The 19864-nt window shown below is 46.6% G+C and overlaps 1 protein-coding gene across 1 annotated transcript in view; it reads right to left on the bottom strand.

Moving 5' to 3' along the window:
- HSF5 (heat shock transcription factor 5) overlaps positions 1-19864 on the bottom strand; it is a 1208320-nt gene that overhangs the window by 414600 nt on the left and 773856 nt on the right. The window contains exon 4 of the mRNA XM_085649733.1: positions 3360-3908. Coding sequence (XP_085505859.1) covers positions 3360-3908 — 549 coding nt within the window. The remainder of the gene's footprint in view (positions 1-3359; positions 3909-19864) is intronic.

Below are 19864 nucleotides of genomic sequence, written 5' to 3'. Positions count from 1 at the left end.
GAATTCTTTGTGTTGAACCTTCCCTAGATGAAGTTGTAGACAATGAAGATGTCCTCCTTACCAACCCTTCCTGCTTAGTTGTTAAGAGAAGACGCAGACCCAAAGCAGAGTTTGTCATTACTGACAAAAAAGTTGATCTCATGGTAGATTCAGGGTCGTTGTATACAATCAAACCCAAGAGAATATACCAACAAGAATGGCCCAATATGAGCTTGTTGCCCAAAGATATAAATCCCGGTGGGTATCAAGGAGAGCAGACAAGACATATTGGGCTATATTTTGACAGACATTTCTTTCAAGAAAAGGTCCGTCAAGGGAAAAGTTTATGTGACTGAATCTGGGCCCCCCATATTGGGTTGGTATCACCAGTATGACCTCCATATTAAGATTGACCCTGTAGGTGTCGAACAGGTAATGGTGGTGGATGACCTCTCAGTCGAAGACATTTTGGAGGGAGGTAAGGGAGTGTTCAGAGATCAGCTTGGAAATTTAGAAGGTTACGTCCACAAAAAAAAACTAAAATCTGGAGCCATTCCTGTCCAACATAAGCTTAGGAAAGTTCCCATTATGGTGAGGGGAGAAGACAAGAAGATGTTGGATGAAATGTTATCCACTGGTGTCATTGAACCCATTGAGTATTCTGCTTGGATTTCTCCCGTTTTTAACACAGAGAAGTGGAAATTTGCGTTTCTGTGTTGACTTAAGTAGTTTAAATCAGAATATCATTCCTGATACCTTTTCTCTACCCAATATAAACAAGTTAATTTTATTGTTGCAAGGTGCAAACTTTTTCTCTAAACTGGACCTTCGTCACGCTTATCACCAAATACGTTTACATGACTCCTCTAAACATTTGACAGCCTTCATCACCATGGAAGGTATCTTTCAATTTACAAGGATGCCTTTCGGTTTGTCCTTGGCTACTAGTGCTTTTCAGAGGATGGTGTCAGAAGTATTTAAAGGTTTGAAAAATATCATCTACTTCCAAGACGATAGCCTTGTATTTGGTGATAGTGTGAGCAGTCGCAACTTAGCGTTAAAGGAAGCTCTTGCCAGGCTTTTGGAGTATGGTTTAACGCTACGTAGGGAAAAATGTTCTTTCCTTGTCACAGAGGTGAAGTACTTAGGACACTCCATTTCTTCTGATGGTGTCAAACCCAAGAGAGATTTGCTTGCTTCCATAAAGTTGGCTCCCATTCCAAGTAACAGGGATCAGTTGCATTCCTTCCTTGGGTTAATGGAGTATTACTCCCAATTTGTGAGGAACTTTGCGAGTAAAACTGAACCTTTAAAGGTACTTATGAGGAAGGGTGCCAATTTTATTTGGGGATCAGATCAACACAATTGTTTTGAAAACGTCAAGCAATTCTGTCACCAGGTGTAACAGGGAAAGGGTCAGCCAGACTAGCTTGCCTAGCCTCCAGGTTGCAAGAGTACAGTTTCCATATTGAGTTCATTTCTGGTTGGCGCAACGTTCAAGCAGACTGTTTGTCTTGTTTGCCTTTAGACTGGAAGAAAGTGGACAAAATTGGTGTGTCCAAGAGTGAAAGGGAAGGAGCCATTTCCAGTGTGGATGATGCAGTCCAGGGGAGTTGTGGTGTGGTCACCAAATAAGAGATGGCAGAGGCCATGTTACAAGATGAGGTTGTCAAGGGTGTCCTCAACCTCATTCTCAAAGGTGGGCGTAGGGAGAGCACATTACCCAGTAGTGCTAGACCTTTTAATGCTGTCATTGACAAATTATCCACTGTCGCTGACCAGATTGTCATGCAGGGTGATACCCTGTGTAGAGGAAAGGGGGGTATGTTATGACCTCACTGTCACTGAGGCCTCGTGCCTCTGTAGAACCTTTCTGTACCAACGTTTGAATGTTGTTTATGGTGTCCTCGCATCCTGTGAGTTTGGCGGCTGCTGGCTGAGGCGAAGGGACGCTGTGACGCTATGTGCTGATGTGAATAAATCTACCTACTAACCATCTTGCCTTTGTGTCATGTTGTAATCACAACACAGTGACACTAGAAACCCCTCTTACCAAGGAGAGAATAGTACTTGGCAACTATTAAACATGACAACTCTGTCCCATCAGGGATCGCGGAAACAGTGCAATATGTTTCGCTCAGGCACTCGTGCTCACTTTGTCCCAGAGAGATACATAAAATAAACGGTGGGGACGTTTTCAATGAGAATTTATTGAACCAGTCATTCTAGTGTAAATTAGGTGTGCTGAAACAACCATAAGACAGAAACAGATATAAATGATTATAAGCAGAAACTGAGTAAAAGGATGGTAGATTTCTACCATAGTGATAAAACAATTAATACAGGAAGGTATATAAAATACAGGAAAGCAAAAATGCGTATTCCTAAGAATGCGACCTTAACTAGATGTACCTAAGTGTGCCTAGCATATATGTATGTAGGTGTGTAGCCAAGAATCCCTCTAGGATAAAGTCAACCCCATTACCTGAAGTGAGAGTCTATGGGACCCCGTCTCGGTCCACGCTGACATAGCAGATGATTTTGTGACACGTGTGTTTTCCATTCCTTAATAGACATAACTATACGTGCTGCCAAGGTGCTGTGTTTGCTGTACCCACCCGAGGCATGTTGATCAGGGGAGACTTACTTTGAGGTTGTACTGACCCCGAATGACCTTGGGAGTAGTTTGAAGTCCCAGGGAGGATGACTGATTGGTACCAGTGAGCGCAAGAGGTGAACAGCATTCGGGAGGATCTGGTGCTAGAGCCAGGTTCTCCTGCTGTATCTTGAGAACACAAGACTAAACTCACTAACCAAAAACTCCCAAATTAACCTTTAGTTCCAAAGTAACAAGCTACTCACCATAGAGTACTTCAACATCTCATCAGGGGTAGTTAGCCCTATACAAACACAATTTTAATGGCATGAAATAAAGATTACATTGATGGTACAGTAGACAAAACTGGATCTTGAGAATGATTATTAAATATGGTTCACAGCGCATAAGATAGGCACCGCTTCTCCAGTATTTGGCTACTCATAACCCAGTACCCTGTGTAGATAACACAAATGTCTCATAAGAGTGTGCCTGATTTGCTACTATGTCCCTCGTACAATACATATATCTAAAATGGTGCTGTAAACTGCACCAATTGGTGCTAAGTTTTGACATTTTGTTTTGAGGGGAACATTATCCCAAATGCTCATGAAAGGTTAATTCAGCTCCTTTGATTCGTCTAACGTTTGTGATTATTTGCACTTTTGCCAGAGAATATTGTTTTTAAAGTTTGGCTCTGCTCTTTAACATGTAAACATAAATTAGTTCACCTGTGTATGTAAGTCAATGAAAATCATCTTAACAGAGACAACTGAGTTCTTACCTGCAAAGTACTGCTTGGGAGATGTTCCTCTACCAACACAACAGCTAACTCTGATGATTGAGTCAGCTCCTTCTCCAGTTTCACAGATACCTCTTCTGACCCTTCTGATACTGGATTTCCTGCACCAACAGTCAAGGTGGCATCTTTAGTACTCTGTGTACCATGGTTCGAATGGGCAGTGTATAGAAAATTGGGAGCCTGCTGTAGTGAACAAGTGATTGATTGCTCACTCCCCACAACAAAAGATGTTATGTCAGAAGCAACAGGAGTGAGGGACTCCAGTTGGCTAGGCTCTCTGTTGCAGCTCTCGGTAGAGACAACTTGGTTTACTTGCATCTGCTGGTCTGATTCAGGCTGTGGTGCAGATTCCTCCTGATTGTCCACAGTGTTCACTTTCAGCATCTCCAACTTGGAGGAAGAGTGTAGCTCATCCACAATCTGGAAAACAGCCTCCAGATTCACTTCAGTCTTCTTACTTTCTTCTGATGTGTTACAGGACCAGTTTGAGGGCATAAATTCCATTGGATATGAAGACTGCATTGGTGGGCTCTAAAGAAACAGAAGAAAGCAGTTTCAGTACTTCTTATAAATCAGGAAACACCGTACACACAAGAAAATATGTTTCCGAGAGATGGTTTTAGTATGTCTACTATAAAGTGCCACCCTCACCTTGTGTGTGTTGCCTATTGCAACATCTCCAATTGCAGAAGAAAATGTGAATAGATCAGGTATTACAAGGTTATGTGAACTTGCTCTCCCACTAAGACCAAAAAACAATATTGTCTGTTATAATATCGAGATCTGAAAATCTTTAATTTGATTATCTTCTGAAATCCTCCAGCTAGTAGTGAGAGACCTAAGGATGCCAGATTGATGATCTCACAGTGGAGAAGAAACCCCTTGACAAAGGTACATAAATAAACAGTCTTTGGAACACGGCTGCAAACAAATTAAAAACAAAAACAAATGGAGAATAGCTGCCTTTCAATTGGTATTTTCATAGATTCATGTGTTTTTCTAAATATACATTTGCCTCGATTAACTTAGTCTCCAGATGTTTTATGTATTAGTATTTACACAGAAATACAGAAACAGAGCACATCACCTGTTTCACCTTGTTTGGAACTCAGCTAATCAAGGTTGTCTTAGTTTCAACCTTAATGGCCATGTTAGATTTCTCTTTGCATTAGCAAGTAAATATCCTCCATAATCTGCTTTTCAGGGAAAATACTAGGTTTCATGTGACTCTATGAAAGATATCGATGCTGGCGAACTAAATCTTCCCCATCCCATGGAGAAAACTCCTTAAGAGCATATAAATAAACCCGCACTTTTCTAAATGAGGACCTTAATCTAACCTTTAAGGTCTGAGAGCAGACTTCCAACATCGTATACATAGAATTTTATGATTTTCTCTCGAAAAAAAGTTAATTAAATGTTCATCTGTAATAACAACTTTTTGAAGGACATTTCTCAGCTGGTGACCTGCAAAGCAGTTATTTGTTAGACTGTACACACCTTGATTGTCCACACAATGGTGCAAACTCACCACACAAGTGAGTCAAGCAGTACTCTAAAACTTGTTAAATTGCATAATCGTCCTTGTATCCCCCTTGCCATTTAATTCTCCTTCTGTTTTCCTATACAAAAATGCCCATACATCTATAAAAGGTACAATGCTGGAGAATAAATAACTATTTACCTGGAAGCGTGTTTTGTCTCCTTTGCTTCGCCCACCCTGATCAGTGTGGACCTTCTAAAGCTACAGTCATGGCACTTCTGTGGCGCCTGGCCCGATGCCAGGTTTTTCTGATGGCAGAGTCTGCGAATGCAATGCAATTTGAAACTAAGTGGTACCCCTGGCTCAAAATAAGGAGGGAGACAATTAGGGGGCAATGAGAAAACGGCCAATATTTGGCAAGTAATTGAGGCCCTCAATAACTTTGATTATGGAAAAAAAAGCAATTTGTGTAAGATAGAATCCTTCTAGCCTTGTGTTGTTGAATTGCAAGAGCAAAACAACTATTTCAGCAACTATAGGGCACATTGAATGGAGAGTGGGACACAAGCAGATAATGATGGGACCAAAATGGGTGCCAGTCAATTTAGACACAATTCCATGCCTCTAAATCTGGAAGTTGTATTTCAACACACTGAAATCCTTGCAACTTTTTCAGGCTCTTATTTCAAGAGATTTTGTGGCTTGTTTTAACTTAACAGCCTTCAAAAAGGGCTTAACTGAATCACTGACCACAGCTGCAGCCCTTATTGAATGTGCTGTGACCCTACCTCAAAGGAGTTTATTACAATTCTCGAAAGCACATTGCCCTTGGATTTATATCTTCAGCCAGGCTTTTAACCAACAGCATATCTAGGGTCGGAGTCTTGGAGGCATGCCCTAAAGAGTCTCAGCACACAAGATACAGAGGTCTAGAAGATTCATGCGCACCATTCATGACAGCTATGCCTTATTAATGCTTCTATACACTACAGAGAGCTTATTAGAGGACTCAAGTTGTTTGTTTTAGCTTCAAAGTGGGCCAGAATTATTTCGACATCGAGTGTGTGCAATTACGTATGTGCCTTCAAAGCTTGGTCTGGGAGAAATACTTTGATTGACGCAAACATTTTGACAAACATTTAAGATCATTTTTGGAGTACATTCTAGATAGGCTCTAAGCATTTTGCTTGTAAAGTGAAAGGCTATCCTAAAGGCCTTAATTCATAATACTATATTGCAGCATCTTTTAATAGACAACCGAGCACAATGAGTTTTTAATCAGATTACATGAATGTAAAATTGTAGCCTGTTTGCTTTCATTTAACACAGATAGAAAAGAGCCTATCCCATTAAGAACCTGGGAAGCATCCCCACTCAGAATGCCTAGTACTGCAGTTGTTTCTCTTTCCCCATTCCTTTTCCCAAGGCAAAGTGTAGAGAAAACATGTTTTATTCAATGTATGAACATTCACAACTACTCCAGCAGCCGGGGAGGAGGGAGGGTCGTTTATGACTTCAAAGATGCAGAACCAGAACTACAGGTACATAACCTTTTCTTCTGCATAGTAAGACCTTCACTGATAGTCATAAATCACTTGTACACAGGAGCCTTTTTAAGAAAAAATATTTAAAAGGCCGCTGGCAAAGGTTTCTGAGTGTCTCCTGATCCGCCCACCCTAACTTCAGCTTGAGTATCAGTGTCTAAACAATAGTGTTTAGTGAAAGTGTGAATTGATTTTGTGAATTGATTTTCATGTTGCAGCTTAATAAAACTCTCCGATTGAACATTTCTAATCCATACAGTGGCAGCAGCTTTCCCCTTGTGGAATGAGCTTTAGGTTTCTGTTGTGTCCTGCCCCCAAGCAAAACACTCCAGGCAGAATAGTACTGGTAATAGGTTTATTGGATAGTAAGTACAGCATTGAAACAGGTCAGGCTTCTTCCTCAGCCCATCTCCAAATGCCTCCCCACACCCTGCATTCAACAAAGAATCCGATTACATCAGGCCTTCCATTACATCACTGCCTTGCTGCATAGTACAAACCACAACACATTCCCCTTCCATAAACAAAGGAAGTATACAGTTACACCCCCAACAAAAAACCGCAAGAAAGAGAACACCCCCAATGCATCACTAAGACCCCATACTGCAACAGTATAAAAATATATGGAGTAATAGTCGTGAAAAATATAAACAGACAAATTAGCTCTCACACAAACTTTAAAAAAATGAATGTGATTACATTGTATAATATGAGAAATTAGAAAGATAAAATGACTACACCTTATAAAGAGAAATATGCATTACAAAACCCAAATGGTTTTGACAATAATATAAACTAATTATCTAAGATAATCATCCAACCACCTAGGAGCTTTCTGCATCCTCTGTGGATGGCCAGTACCCCCAACCCATGGACTGTTGTCCACCCTTCATTCCTGGGATTCTGCCACGCTCCCACGCTCCCACGATTTCCACACTTCTCCTCATCCATCTCCACACCTCTTCCACTCACTTTAACTAGTCTGTACATACTCCACCATTCCCCTGTATGTACTAGCACCACATTGGATTTCACTTTGACAATACGGAAAGGTCCATGAAAACCACCATCACTCTTAGCATGAAACAGCGTTTTTTTAAACCACACTTCATCACCCACAGCCCATGCTCTCCTCAACACTACATGCTTATGATCAAAACTGGTTTGTATTTCTGCTGTAACTGCAAAATCTTCCTTTTCATCGTCAAACCAAAATGACGCAGCCTGGCTAGAACCTCCAACAATTTCCTTTTATATTCCCCTTCATCCTTACCATACACCAGAATATCATCCTGGAAAATTTTGACTCCCTCCAAACGTTTCATCATCCCCCTCTAGAAACAAGTCGCAGCAGTTGCAAGCCCAAAAGGCATGCGGGGAACCTGTAAGCCCCCAGAGGGGTGGCAACCGAATTAAGGGGTCTCGACTTTTCACTCACCATCACTTGATGGTATGTGGCCAATAAATCCATCACACTGGACAAACACTCTCCCTTCAACATGGGTAATGGCTGCCTATCCTCCCAAATGTTCCAATTGAGGTCACTCAAGTCAACACCAACACACATCCTCAAACTTCTTCCATTATCCTTGGGTGCCAAAACCACCGGAGGCAGCCATTCAGAGGACTCAATTTCTTCTAGCACCCCTAACTCCAACAACCTGGTCAACTTTTTTCTCAAAGGATCCGACATCAAATGTGGCACTTTCCTCACCTTATACAGCACTGGTTTTTCTCCCTCCTTCAACCTGATCCGATGCTCAAAACCAACTAACTTATCCAATTTTCCCCCAAACACCTCAGGGAATCTCCTCACAATGTCCTCATTTTCTTGAGCGCAGTACACTAACATAACTTGCTCCTACGCATTTGGATTAATGGTGTGTAGGAAGCTGGCTCTGTATATACTATACCAAAGTGAGGTATAGTGTGCACAGAGTCCAGTGGAACCCCAACAGTAGGCAGAGATAAAAGTAGATAGCACCTTACTCTCTATTTGTGGTAGTGTGGGCGAGCAGTAAGGTTTTATCAAAGGGTAGTGTTAAGCATTTGTTGTACACACTCAATCAGCAAATGATATCACACACTCAAAGACTGAACTTCAGACCAATTAGTTTTGTAAAAAAAATATTCTTTTAGTTCTTTTATTTTCTAGAACCAAGCAATACTGGCACAGATAAGCAATAAATACTTTACAGTAGTAATGCAGTTTGTCAACAGCTTGAATTGCAATTGTATATGCACTTTGTTTGGATTACAGTAGTTTTTTTATTTTTTTTTATTTTTTTATTGGCTTTTGTAATTGTTTACAATCAAACAACAACCAGAACATTGCGGTCACAGCACAACAGCATCCTTCATCCAATTTGCCTGTTCGTTTCCTAATCAGAGGTCTTCTATACCCACCACCCTTCCACTTGTATGTTAATCGTTTGATGATTCTGTGGAAACAGTTTGCAGATATTGGGTTAAGTATACCCAGTAGTCTCTGGGTTTTGATCCAGCAGGGAGTTCTTCTTCGTAAGTCCTCAGGGTATCTCTACAGTACGTTAAGTCCGTGATCCAGTCTTTCGGTTTTGGGATCCTCCTCCCATTCCAACATAGCGAGACCCTTCTTTTGGCCATTAACAACGCAATCACACAGAATCTGCGCTTTAGGGCCCGTAACTCAGGCAGCAGTCCTAGCAAACAGGTTTTGGCCTCGCAGCGCACCTCACCACCCACCATGACCCCCAATAATTTCGTCACCTGCTCCCAGTATTCCCCCACTGCCGCGCACGACCATGCCAGATGAATGAAATCTGCACCTTCAGTCCCGCAACGTTCGCATCTAGAATCCTCCCGCAGCCCATAACGTTGTAGCCTAGCCGGTGTGTAGTACGTCTGGTGCAGGTATTTGAAGTGTAGTATGCGGAGGTTACCATTAGGTGTCAGCATTCCTGTCAGGGTGCAGGCAGTAACCCACTCCTCCTCCGTTAACTGCGTTTCTAGACAGCTGTTCCACTTCTCCATGGAAGCGTGTGTGTTCCCCGCTATGTCCCCCTGCATTTTTGTATATAGTGTAGATACCAGGTGCCTTTTTGCAGGTGTGGTGATCAGCCATTGCAACGCGGTCAATTCCTGCGGCTCCAACGGGTATGTTGGATACAGTCGTTTCACAGCTCTCTGCAGCCTATGATAATTGAAGCGAAATAGTGTAGACCTGTTACTAATGAATGTTAGATGTTCGAGTGTTTTAAAGGTCCCATCCTCGTACAGGTCCCCTACAGTGTCGATGCCTACTTGGCGCAGTAAGTCCAACCCCACTCTTTCTTGCGTTACCGAGATAGCCGGATGCCATTGAAGCCTGAGCGCCGGGGCATACAGCGGCAGTTTATTGGCCAGTCTGCCCATGGTATGCCATGCTTTATTCGTAACGTCAATGGTGTTTATGTCTCGTGTGTGCAAAGGGGGCCTACGATGAGTGATAATCGCCTCAAGGGGAATAGGCAGTGCATCTCCCTCCTCAATCGCAGTGTGGGTGAGAAATGGGATTTTGTGGTACCAATAATGTGCGTATTGTGCCTGCGCACAAAGATAGTAGAGATAGAGGTCTGGGACCCCGAACCCTCCTTGACTGTACGGTAACGTGAGTGTCCGCAGCTCCACCCTGGCCGTCTTTCCCGCCCAGACAAGCCGGAGGACCATCGAGGCAATCCTGCGGAACACCTCCATTGGGGGGTGTATAGGGATGTTAGTGAACAGGTAAAGTAACTTCGGCAGGATCACCATCTTGACGATGGCAATACGATCAGCCAGCGATAAAGGCAGCTGAATCCATCTCCCCACCTTCTCCTCTAGTGTGTCGATCACCGTCCCGTAGTTAGACCTGATCACAATTTCCGGGTCCCTGTGGAACCACACACCCAGATATTTTATCGGGTCCGTTTTCCACTCCAAAGGATAATCTATGGGGTGCGGGTATGTGGTGTCAGTCAAAGGAATAATCAGGGATTTGGCCCAGTTTATGGTGACACCAGATTGACGCGCGAATTTTATGTATTCCCTCAACAGTGGATTCAGATTGGCCTGTGGGTCCCTCACGTAGAGCAGCATATCATCTGCATACAATGAGATGTGCAACGGGCGTTGCGGAAACTGCAGGGCCGAATAGTGATGTCCCTGTCTTATCTTGCAGGCGAGGGGCTCCAGTGCTATTGCAAACAGGAGAGGGGACAGCGGGCATCCCTGCCTCGTCCCCCTCCGGATATCAATGGTGTCTGAGATATAGTTATTCACCCGTATCCGCGCCACAGGTGCATCGTATAATAAGTTGATCCATTGGAGGAACATGAGTGGGAAGCCCATCCTCCGCAGTACCTTAGTCATATATTTCCACTCTAGAGAGTCAAAGGCCTTGGCTGCGTCTAGAAAGACCGCCGCAGCCTTCGTCTCAGGCGTTAAATAGTGTGAAAGCGCAAACAACGTTCGTGTATTGTGCGCAGTAGAGCGCTCTGGTATGAATCCAGACTGGTCAGGCAAGATCAATCTGGGCATCAGCGGGTTTAGTCGGGCAGCAAGCAGTTTGGCCAATATCTTGTTGTCCACGTTTATGAGGGACAGTGGTCTATAGGAGTCGCAAAGCTCCGGATCTTTCTGTGGTTTGGGGAGTGCTAGCAGCAGTGCTTCCCGTAAGGTTGGCGGCAGGTGTTGCTGTTCATGAGCGTTACCATACATTTCCACCAGACGGGGGGCCAGCTGGTCAACAAACGCCTTATAAAATTCGCACGTAAAGCCATCGGGGCCCGGAGCCTTACCATTCGGTAGCGACTTAATTATTTCTGTGACCTCCTCCATTGTGATGGGTTGGGATAGGTATTCGCGATGCGCGTCCGATAGCCACGCTATCGCCACGTCTTCGAGGTACTCTCCGATTTCAGCCTCCGTGGCCGTAGGCCTGGAGGCATACAGCTCTCCGTATGCAGCCATAAATTCCCCCAGTATTTCTCGCTCACCATACTTCCGCTCTCCCCGCTGTCCGCGGATCACCTGTATGTTCTGCGGTGCACGTCCCTCGCATATGTTAGCCGCCAGTCGCCTGCCTGGTCTGCCGCCCTCCCCATAGGCCCTCGCCACCTGTCGTTTCATGGTGTATTTAATTTCATCATCCGCGAGACTCTGAAATTCGAATAGTGTTGTCCGAATGTCCCCCAGTAGCCGAGCATTTTGTGTGCTCTCGTATTCACGTTCTAGAACTCGGAGCTTGTCTTCTTTAGCTCCGATCTGCTGTTGAATGTCTTTAAGGATGCCTGCATTGGTACTTATGCAGACGCCACGGATTGTAGCCTTGCAGGCCTCCCAGAGCACTCCCGGGTCGGTCGCAGTGGGCGCGTTATTGTCAAAATATTCCTGTATCGCCTGCCCAATGGTATCAGCGTATAGGGGGTCTACTAGTGCTTTAGCATTGAATCTCCAACTGAATGGAGGTGGCGTGTAGTTCGGGAGCTCCAGGGTGAGGAGCACCGGGCTGTGATCGGATAGTGTTCTAGGTAGGTGACGAACCTCCCTCGTCCACCGTGCAACGTCCCCCGACACCAGCCAGTAGTCAATACGGGACCAGCTACCTCGCGACGTAGTCACATGGGTGGCTGCCAGTTCAGCCGGGTGCCTACTCCTCCAAATATCAGTGAGTGCCCTATCCACCATTATGTCCTGGAGGACATGGAGTGCGCGCCTATGTGGCTCCGTTGTCGCCCCAGATCGGTCAACGTCATCACAGAGCGCAAGATTAAAGTCTCCACCCCATACCACGTGGGGAGCCTGTAGCTCGCGCAGTTTGCTCCACAGTAACTGGTAGAATTGCGGGTCATCCACATTTGGCCCATACACGTTCACCACAGCCAGCCTCTGCCCTCGCAGGAGACCAGTTAGAATAACAAACCGCCCCATGTCATCCTTCTCGACCTCCTCAATTGTATATTTCAGCCCTTTTTTTATCAGCACCATCACCCCCCGTGCATATGAGGAGTAAGAGGAATAGTGTACTGACTCGGCCCATCTACGGCCCACACTTATTCTGCGTGACGGTGCGCAGTGAGTTTCCTGTATGAGTGCAATGTCTATGCGCTGCCTGTCTAGGTACGCCAGCGTTTGCCTAATTTTCTTGGGGTTACCAAGCCCCCTGACATTCCACGTTAGTAATCGAAGATATCCCGCCCCTAATCTGCTATCAGCCATCTCCCAGTAACAGCATGTATGCACCAGTCACCCCCACGTCTAGTGAGCGCGCCCCTATAACTGTCGTAGCGGGTAAGGCCCCTCTTGTTTCTCAGCAAACGTACTTGGAATTCAGCAATGCGTCTCATGTACAGTGACCAACATTTCAACTTCCCAACCGTATCCCACTTCCCCCCACCCACTTCAGCACCCCAACTATGCCAAAGACATACCCCATAACTAAGGTCAAACATTAAGGTAACTGGATTCGGGGATCTCCCTTGTTGGGGGACCGCCTAGAACACACTACTCCATCCAACTCAATGGATGTGGACGGGGACAAATCACTGTTCAGAACCCAATAGGTCCCATATCTGTGTAAGCATCGTAGCAACCCTCCCCAGGGCCCAGCGCAGCCGCAGTAGCGTTCACATCGTCCCATTTACTGCATTACTGCCCTGCTAGCAGACGGGCACCTTCCAGCCATTTGTTCCGTCCTCCTCCCGCACCTGACCTACATACCTATGATCTAGTCCTGTTAGTCAGGGTTTGTTGTTCCCGCTATGCATCTGGGGGGACCGTCCTCAACCCCAGAAAACCTTATGCCATCCCATCACGGAACGGCTGCTTCCAACGTTAAGCGGGCTCTGTCTGGTAATGATGTCTTACCCCTTGAAGCCCGTAGTCAGGAGTTAGTTCTGTACCACCATGACTGAGCTAGCGGCAATGTTACCGGGCATCAGCCCCTCAAAGGCCCTGGCATGTTCGTTCGCAGCAAGTGCACTCTCCGTCTGCGCCATGCCGTAAGTCGCCTCGTCGGCCGCTCCGTCCTCACAGTTCACCTCGCCAGGGCCGCAGGGTCAGCACACGGTGCAGGGCAGCTCAGTCGTTCTTCTATTATCCCTTTGCACAATATATTAGTCAGCGTCCGCAGTTTGATCAACTCTCCGCCTCTCCTTTCGCTTAGCACCGATTTTTTTGATGAGTTCATGCGCCTCTCGGGGCGAATGGCTCAGCGTCGCATGTCCGTCGTGCGTTATTCGAAGCCGGGCGGGATAGAGCATGGCATAGTCGACCCCCATATCACGAAGTTTCTTTTTTACCGGATTGAACTCCTTCCGCGCTTGTTGGACTGTGAGGGTGAAATCCGGATAGAACGCCAGTGTGTTTCCTTGGTGCGTGATCTGTTGTTTTTCACGCGCTATTCGGAGGACAGCGTCACGGTCCCTGTAGTTGAGGACTCTGGCGACTATAGGCCTCGGGGGCGCCCCAGGCTTCGGTCTCGGGGCCAGCGACCTGTGGGCTCGCTCAATGAGGAACATTGGGAACAGGTGCTCCGCGCCCACAACGTCCTTAAGCAGCTCCTCGACATACGTTTCCATCCGGCCAGTGTTGGTAGACTCCGGAACCCCCGTGATTCTAACGTTATTGCGTCTTGAGCGCGCCTCCAAATCCTCTGTCTTGTTTTTCAGCGCTTCCATCAGTCTCTCAGCCTCCGTAGATTTTTGAGTCGTGACTTGTGAGGCGTCCTACAGCGCCCCAATTCGGGTCTCTGCCTCCGTCAGGCGCTCTCCGTGCGAATCCAGTTTCGCCGCCATGTTGTCAACACGCAGCGTGATAGTATCAAGTTTACCATGTATGTCCTGTAGGCTCTGCTGGATGGCCCTCAGCGCCTCTGCCATGCCCTGTGGTGTTGAGTCTTCAGCACCCGTTGCTTCGTCTGGTGGCATTGTAGCGCCTTTGGTCTGGCGCTTAGTTTCAAATGGAAGCTTCGTTTGCGTCTTTTCCGGCTTCCCCATTTTGTCCGCGTGCGCTACTGGGCCCCGGGGGTCCCGCCGACAAGGTCACCGATCAGCACTGTCCCCCCCACAGATGGGATTTGGGGGCGTCGTAGCAGGGCGGCAGGCGCACGGCTCTCCGCAGTTTTTCAGGCTTTCACCTCGTTATTCCAACCATTCACCCCGCATGGGCTCCATTGCCGTCATTCAGCGCCCTTATGATCGTTATGTGGCCCAGCTCTCACCATCCCGCCGGCAGGCTTGCTCGTTCAGCACCATCCACGGAGCGCACCTTGTAACACTCGCGGTCTCAGCGTCGCGCCAGCCGCACATGGATCCTGCCAGTGTCCGGACTTTACACTTCCATGAGGCCAGCCTGTAGCACACGTCTATTATGGCTCTCCGCTGCGTCAGTCAGGTCGCTCCTTGATCCTGCATCGGCGCCCCCAGCAGCCACCGCACTTCGCCGGTCTCGCGGTCGCCGCCGCAGCGCACCGCTATTTTCCTCCAGCCGTGTAGCTGCACCGCGGCTGAGCCCCCACCTCTTCAGCGGTCAGACAGGCAGGCGGACCGCATGCAACTCTTCTCAGGGCAGCGCCAGCCGCTGCCCGTCCGCAGCGCCGTCGTGTGCGGGCGCAGCCTCCGTAGCGCTCCACAGTCTTTGTCCGTGCTCCCAGAGCTTCCGCGACGTGTCAGCAAAAGGAGATCCGAGGGCGACTCAGCGATCGCATCCCCCGCAGGCCCCAGTCTTCAGCGGCAGAGCCGATACCTGCAAGATCGCGTCTTCGCACTTTCGGGCGCCGCCATCTTGGGAGCCGTTAGCCTCTCCCGCCGCGGATCACCGGAGTCCGCGATTTCAAAGAAAGCAGGGCACCTGAGCGGGTCTCGCACTCCCCTTCCGTGGAGGGCAGCCTCCGATCATCGCAGCGACATTTTCTGGCTGCGGCGCGTCCCTGGTCATGCTTTTTTCGGCATTTACGTTCCCCGTCCGGCGGAGCTGTCTCAGGAGGCAGCCATTCCGCTGTGCGCCCTCTAGCGCCCCCTGCGGATTACAGTAGTTACTGATAATGCAATGCTTTTGAGAATACAGTACACACACTTTGTGTAGGCTTTTTAGTAGAATGTCAAGTAGATTACTTTACAGATTACTTTTCTTACACAGTGCAGTACACCTGGATACTGCACTGGGGAATATATGACGTTACATTGCATACATTCACAACGCAGTAGTTTACATCGCGTTCGTTACAACGCAAGTTGTTACACCGACTTGCGCTAGAGGCGCTGGACTTAGGAATAGTATGAATATTCCAACTCCAGTGTGTGGAACAGTAGGGAAGGTGTTGAAATAGTAAATCATACTATTCCTTAGTGTAGAGGGCCATCCAGCGCAAGTCGTTGTAACGACTTGCGTTGTAATGACCGCATTGTAAAGCTCTTGCAGTGTAACGACCGCGTTGTAAAGGTCGTTCTCCTGCACCAGGACATTTCCTGTGAACAGGTAAGTAAAAGCATTTTTGTTATTTAGTTACAGTTTTAAAGGTTTTCATAGATTTTCCAACTCCACACTTAGAAACTTTTCATAGAAAAACAGTCAATGTTATCCTATGGAGGAAAATAGTGTTATCGGTTAACAGGTAAGTACTTTGTTGTTGGAGTTGGTATTCTGGGGTTAGACTCAGGGGTCCCCTAAAGACTATATTTAGGGGGCGTTTTAGGGGTATCGAGGTCAGTAGCCAATAGGCTACTGACCTTAGGGTGACTACATCCCTGGTGTGCTCACCCCACGTGATTTTGGCACTGAAGAGGGGGCTTCACCTCGCCTCCTCCACCTGAGGGGTGGGGTTGGCAGTGGTGGGTACACCTTCTGGGCTGGCTAATTTTTCCCGCCTGTCTTCCCGCTGAAAAGGAAGGGAGACAGGAAGGGGGCCTGCTCCTGACAGCAGAAGAGGCGGGGTCATATTACAAAGGCTGCCAGTCCATTGAAGCTCCCCTGCCACAGATGGCTGTTCCTGGCGGGGGGGAGGTGTGAACACCTCCACCCAGGTAAGGCTTTGTTTCTGGGCTCAGGGCGCGAAGGCTCCCACCCTAGGGGTCCAGAAACATGTCTCGTGGTGGCAGGCTGGTGTGTACCGGTCAGGAAACCCACCAAAGGCTGGACGTTTTTCAGGGGACATCTCTAAAATGCCCTCTGAGTGCATTTCTCATTAAAATTCCACACAGGCATCAGTGTGGGTTTAATGTGCTGAGAAGTGTGATACCAAACTTCCCAGTTTTCATTAAAGACATTATGGTGCTGTGGAGTTCGTAATGACAAACTCCCAGCATCATATACTCTTAATGGCATTACTGCACTTACAACGTCTAAAAATTGGCTTAGACGCTGTAGGGGTACAAGGCTCAGGAACTTGAATAGTGCACCCAGCTAGAGGGGTGGCTGACCTATGCCAGGGCAGTGGGTTGTAGGTATGGCACACAGCGATGTGTGCCATATCGACTCTTCACATTGTTCTGCACCAAACCATGCAGCCTGCAATGGCAGTGTGGGTGTGTGTGTAAAGGTAAAGAGCTCCTAAGGGGCACAATAAGAGCTGCAGCCCTAAGGGGCCTTCCCTGACCACAGTGCCCTTGGTACCCATGGTACATTTTACAAGGGACTGACAAGTGGCCAGATAGGTCCCAATTGGGGGTACAAGGGACCGTTTTGGGGAAAGAACACAGGCCCTGGGAACCTGATTGGCAGGGACCCAAGGCACATCAAGTCAAAGTGCATCAGTAGTCTGGCAAAAAGTGGGGAGTTACTGCAACAGAAACCCAGCTTCCTACAGGGTGATACCCAAATCTCTCCTGTGTCTCCACCCCAACAGGCAATCTCCTCTCTTTGACAAATACACCTTCCCCATGTTTCCTTCCCTTGGGATCAATTAACATGGGCACATATCCCAACACTTCAATATACACTCCCCCATACCCAAAACATTTGATGTCTGGTTGGAACAATTCAATGCCCTCTGCACCATACAGCTTTTCCCAAATACGATCACCCAACAGGGTATAGGAAGACCCAAATCCACCAAGATGTTCAACTGTTTCCCTCTAATCTCCTCCCACACTTTGGCATGTCCACCCTCTCCTTATCACACAAAACGTCTTTTGAAATCGCCTCTTCTGTAATGGTAAACACAAAATTTCTCACGCCTCCCTCAACCTCTTCAAGCTGATGCACCATTTTACCCTCCGCATTCATGTCTGTGGGGCCCTTACACACTCTTGCAAAGAGCCCCTTCCTGCCACACTTTTTTTGTGCAAAATTGGGGCAATTTGCAGTGTGCTACCCACTGCCACAACGATAACACTTGAATTTTACACTGTCCACTGTCCACTTTTCTTTTTTTTTTTACTTATTTTTATTATAGTACTGTATTCTGAGTCACAGGAATTGGTACATTCTCCATTTGTTCCCGTAATCTGCCCATGGGCTATTAACAAGGATTACATTGCGAAAAGCGTAGTGCACTAGGGTTTACTCACCCAATCATCATTTGTGCTTACAATCCACATGCAGTAATTAGTAATAAGAATCATACAGTATGAAGAAATAAAAACTATAACATTGCGTAGCAGTGACTGGTGACGGAATCCTAAATATTGAGGTTACCAAACTGTTAATCATTTATTTCACGGGACTGGCCGTCTGCTCATCATTCAGGGGTTATTTGATCGGTGTAGTAGGAGGCCCCACTGTTTAGCAATATCTGACTTTCATGCGCACAGGAGTCCGGACTATCCCTTGTCTCTGTATGTGGCAGAGAGGTGTTTGGTTGTGTTCTTTGTGTATTATCAGACTCCGGCTCTGGTTGTGAGTTCGGCATTCGCAATCCTTCCAGCATGTGTCCTTAGTACTCTAGATCTCGTTCAGCATGTTTGTCTGTGTGTACTATTTTCAGATGACTTTCTTCCGCCACCGCCCACTCCAGCATGTCTAAAAGCCATGTATCAAATTTTGGAGGGAGTGTTTGAATCCAGTGTATAGCAATGCAACGTTTTGCCAATACTAGGCCTAAGAGGGAACATTTGCCCACTGTCCACTTTATAATTCCACTCCCTCACACTCCTTTTATCCAACATTTCGTCTTTCTTGTAGCCAGAAACCTTAGAGACTGCTCTTTCCTCATGATCACCATTCCGCATTTCCTTCACCAAAGATGCCGTATGGTCAATTCCTTCAATATTGGCAATGGTTTCCTTTAAACGAGGATTCTTCACCAAAAGCCTCTCTTGTACCTTAACATTGTTTGAACAACGTACAAGTTGGTCATAAACTAATGAATTAGTTAGATCACTAAACGTGCATGTCCTGGCCAAATTCCCTAGGCGTGGCAGGTAACTGTCTATATGTTAACTTTTTCCTTGTTGGCATGTAAAAAACGTATGAAGTTCCAAAATCATGTTATCTTGTTCCAAAAAGCAATTCTAACATTTTTATAGACATTTCGTACACATCCCTTGCATCACACGCATCATGACCCACTGGTATAGCCTCCAAGCTTTCATAAACATTTCTGCCCTCCACCCCAAGACTGTGTAACAAAACACTTTGTTTCCTGGATGGCGAAAATGTTTCCACCAATCGCCACCAAATAGGAGTCAAAAAGCTTTTTCTAATGCATGGTAACAATAGCTCCCCCAAGTCACTTAAAAATTGGGAAGGTTGCCGTATCATGGTAGTAGACAACATACTCACTCATCAGTGCCTCTATCAAAACGACAAACCAACACAATAAGATAGCACAATGAAACAATATAAAAAGTAAAAATAACAACCCTTGCTCAGCATACACTTAACAAGTGCACTGACCAGTTTGCCAAACCCCTTGTTAGGTCGACCACACAAGAAAACCATGCAGACAAGAAAAACCTGCATAGCGTGAAACAAGTCACCATTAATGCAGTCCAATAATGCAGTTCCCCAAGGCTGAGCCGAGTCCTCCTTTAAACAGGGTAACAGCAAAATCTGCTGCCTCTGTGCTACACGATTCCCTGTGAGCCATTGCCTTGGATGCGGCACCTTCACCCTACTCGGGCACCTGATGATATCAAGTTGTCACCTTGCATGCGCCCTGAAGATCTGGCCTGATCCAAAATGGTGTGCGTCACCTTATGCAAAGCCACCGCCCTGACAATGGGAAGACACTCAAGGTTGTCTCGTGCGTAACGAGTCACAGCACCAGTGCGCGTACAACAGGATAATGCTTTCTTACTTCTCCACTGAATGTTGGCTTGCTTGCTTGGTAGCACTCCGACTCCGCACTCGGGGAACACCACGAGCCTCGCTTGAGATCAACTGCCATCTCTCCAGGTGCCAAGTAGTAAAATAACAGGTCTCTTGCCAATGTTGATACTCCGTTCCTAAGTTCAATTCCAGATCATGCTGATCCTTGCCGATCCCGCATTGGGCAGTTAGAAAACAGGAAGAATCTTTACTGT

Source organism: Triturus cristatus, chromosome 3_2 (assembly GCF_964204655.1).
Source record: "Triturus cristatus chromosome 3_2, aTriCri1.1, whole genome shotgun sequence".
In the NCBI taxonomy this organism is placed as follows: Eukaryota; Metazoa; Chordata; class Amphibia; order Caudata; family Salamandridae; genus Triturus; species Triturus cristatus.
The sequence above is the reverse complement of the archived record's forward strand: the minus strand, read 5'-3'. Positions and strand labels throughout refer to the sequence as shown.